The sequence below is a fragment of the Acyrthosiphon pisum genome, chromosome X, assembly GCF_005508785.2.
Source record: "Acyrthosiphon pisum isolate AL4f chromosome X, pea_aphid_22Mar2018_4r6ur, whole genome shotgun sequence".
Lineage (NCBI taxonomy): Eukaryota > Metazoa > Arthropoda > Insecta > Hemiptera > Aphididae > Acyrthosiphon > Acyrthosiphon pisum.
This window is the reverse complement of record NC_042493.1, coordinates 31,101,371-31,104,659: the sequence shown is the minus strand read 5'-3', so window position 1 is coordinate 31,104,659 and position 3,289 is coordinate 31,101,371. Positions and strand designations below refer to the sequence as shown.

The following is a 3,289-nucleotide window of genomic DNA, read 5'->3' as shown; positions in this document are numbered from 1 at the left end:
TCTAAACACTTTTCTGCGGTATAATGGAATATAAAGTTTAGAAAAATTTAAAAAAAAAAAATACAATTCTAATTTATTAATATGCTTCCATCTTAAATAAATATTTTTGTAAATATTTACTTTTAACACTATTTTAATTTTAAAAAACATAAGTATAATTCATTATTTTAAAAATGTGATTTTAAAATAAAATAAAAAAATTAATAATATTAAGTAATAACTGATTAATTAAAATAAATATTATTCTTATATATTACTTTGTCATCTACTCTTATAATTTTACAACAATACTTTGTTGTTATTTTTGCAAGTTAAAGGTATGTATACTTACATTAATTAGATTTAATATTGATGTTAATAATAAAACTTAATATTCAAAATAATGTTTCTTGTCTAACTCTAGATTGCTAACCATACGTCAATGTGACGAACACTGATAATTTTATTGTTGCTATTTTTAGCCATTTTATCTAATACCATAAGCCCCGCTTGTATCTCTCATATATTATGTTCTATATTTAGCACGATAATGTTTTTAAAAAAGGTTCTTTTTACTTATATTATTAACAATTAAGTTATCCAAGAGTTTAATTATTGTGTTTTTGTAAATTATTCATAATATTTTTTAGTATTTGTCATATTGATAAATGGTTAGAAATAAAGACGGATAAATAAGGTTAGTAATCTAGGGTTAAAATAAAAATGAAAGGTAAAAGGAAAAAAATTATACCTTCCAGCTAAGTATATTTATCAATCTAAGGATAAATAAAAATGTAAATACATAGCTACTATACATATTTTATTACATTATAAAAAATATTAATACAAGACTGTATTTTTAAATAATTGATATAGACTAGGTTGTCTAATAAATAAAAAAAAAAGCTATTATTAAATAGATTGTTACATAGCAATACAAGCCATTGGTATTTTAATATTTACAGTAACATTTAAGAATATGATTTCTTTGAATATTATGATTACATTATACATTTTAAATTAACGGAGTTACTACTACCTTACACTCTATTACCTTGTATCCCTATATAATATTTCTCTTAAATAAACATCCATCACAATATGCCTACAATATTGTACATATAAGTTATAATGAAATACAAGAGAAATATTTCTGACAAAAATGAATCTTGATTTTTGTGGCAACTGCAAAGTATGTTTTCACACGAGTCATTATAAATAAAACAATTAACTGTCTATAAAAATAAAACTGTTACTGGATTCTCCAATAAACTATTATTATACCAATCAAATTATCAAGGAAAATATAAAGGAAATCATTACATTGAAAACATTCAAATCAAACATGCAAAAATCATACAATTTCAATTACTTTAACTCGATAAACACGTTTAACAATAAAAAAAAATGATTTTAACTATTTACTCTATAGATGATGATTCTTATTTTGTTTGTATAAACAATTTTTAAAGTTTTCAAATATAATCAAATAGTTATTAAGCCGTAAATCTGAAATATTATTAGTGTTACATAATTATTATCTTGGTATGAATCTCTTGGTAGATAAATTGAGTTTTAATAAGTATAAAATTCATGGTATAAATTAGTAAAACAAATTTTCCAATGGCCTAGGTATCATTCAAATTTATATTGTTGAAATATATAACATTGAAATATTATTTAAAACTGTATTACATTTATACAGAAATCTGAGACTTAAACTGCTCTTTTTTTTTTTTTTTATGAACAATAATTTATTTGAGTTAGATTCATAGGAATATTTGTCAACATTGAAAATTAACTTATTTAGTTAACATTTTTATTACGGTTTACTATTGCTCCATCATAAAATTTACAAGACTGAGAGTTCTATCAAGATATAGCAGCAAAAAATGCTACGAGTTTCATTAAACTGAAGAAAGTGTTGAAGAAAATGATTAAATTGCATGATCATGTGAAAATAATTTAGACTTGAGCAAATAAAAATAAAACTAGATGTTATATAATTTTATTTTTTAAAAAATGGCTTTAAATATAATCATTTTTAACGAAAACAATAAATATGAATTTTAGATATTAATAAAACAATGTATATATATTATAAAAAGGGCATGTGATAATTTTTTAAATTATCTTAATCATTTTCTGAATTGGAAGAATCCGAAAGGGTTTTTTTTCTTTTCTTTTTAAGTGGTCGCTTATTAGCATCATCGGAATCAGTGGACTCATCGCTAGTATGATCAGTATATTTACTTAATATATCATCAATTGTTTCTTTGCTAATAATTATATTATCATTACAGGGATCGTATTTTAAATCAGGAAATCGCATGTCAATATTACTATAGTCAGGTATCTCCATTGTATCATCTTTATTGCTACCATAATGTGCACCAACAGCATCTTTAAGTTCCTACAAACAAATAAAATATAAATATTAAATATTAAATACAATATTTAAGGGACAAAATGTAATACCAGACAATTGTTTTGAAGATCAAATTGAAAATTACTAGCATCACTATAAATTATAGAGTCAGAGCTATTGATCATTAGAGCATTATATGATAAGATCAAAAGATTTAATTGAAGTTCTGTGAGGTTTGTTATTTCTCCTGCAGCAATCTTCCTTTTAATATCTCGTGATTCAACTGGACTGTAAAATAAACAATTTTTCAATAAATTGAATATCATAAACATAAGTAAAACAAAATAATAACTATTCATCATTGAAAAGAATTTATAGGCATAATATAAACCAAACACAAAGCTAATTTAAAAACAATTAAATAATAATTGAAATAAGAAGATTAAAAAATATGTTATAATGTTATATATGTTAAATGAAAAAATAATTATAGCAGGTACGTGTATGCAACAATATATATTATGTACTATTAATTTCAAACTTTATTTTAAATTATATTTTATATTAGAAAACTCCAATAGTGGAAAAAACCTCGATTAAGAGATTGCTACACAGACATCTGTTGTCTCCGTCTTACAAGTACCTAACATACCAAATTTTACGGTTTAAATTAAAATTTAAAGGTAAGATTATTATCTTTTAATCATTTTTCGTTTACAAGATTTTTATTATATTTTAATTTTAAAGCAAATAGCGAGTACTTTAAAATTGTTCATACATATTAAAATACTCATAACTTGCTTTCAAAATAAATAGCTGCGAGATACCCTAGATAATAATTTTACCTTTACATTTTATAAGCGGTCAATTCACTCTAATTTTTAAACTAACAGAGATAAACATGACCTATGTTACACACTTGTAAGACGGAGATAACAAATT

The 3,289-nt window shown here is 22.5% G+C and overlaps 1 protein-coding gene across 2 annotated transcripts in view; it reads right to left on the bottom strand.

The window, feature by feature from the left end:
• Positions 1–784: 784 nt before the first annotated feature.
• LOC100162654 overlaps positions 785–3,289 on the bottom strand; it is a 14,663-nt gene continuing 12,158 nt past the window's right edge. For both annotated transcript variants that reach the window (XM_029485603.1, XM_029485606.1), the window contains exons 7-8: positions 2,458–2,635; positions 785–2,392 (exon numbers count right to left, since the gene is read on the bottom strand). In XM_029485603.1, the coding sequence (XP_029341463.1) occupies positions 2,114–2,392; positions 2,458–2,635 (457 nt within the window). In that variant the 3' untranslated portion in view covers positions 785–2,113. The remainder of the gene's footprint in view (positions 2,393–2,457; positions 2,636–3,289) is intronic.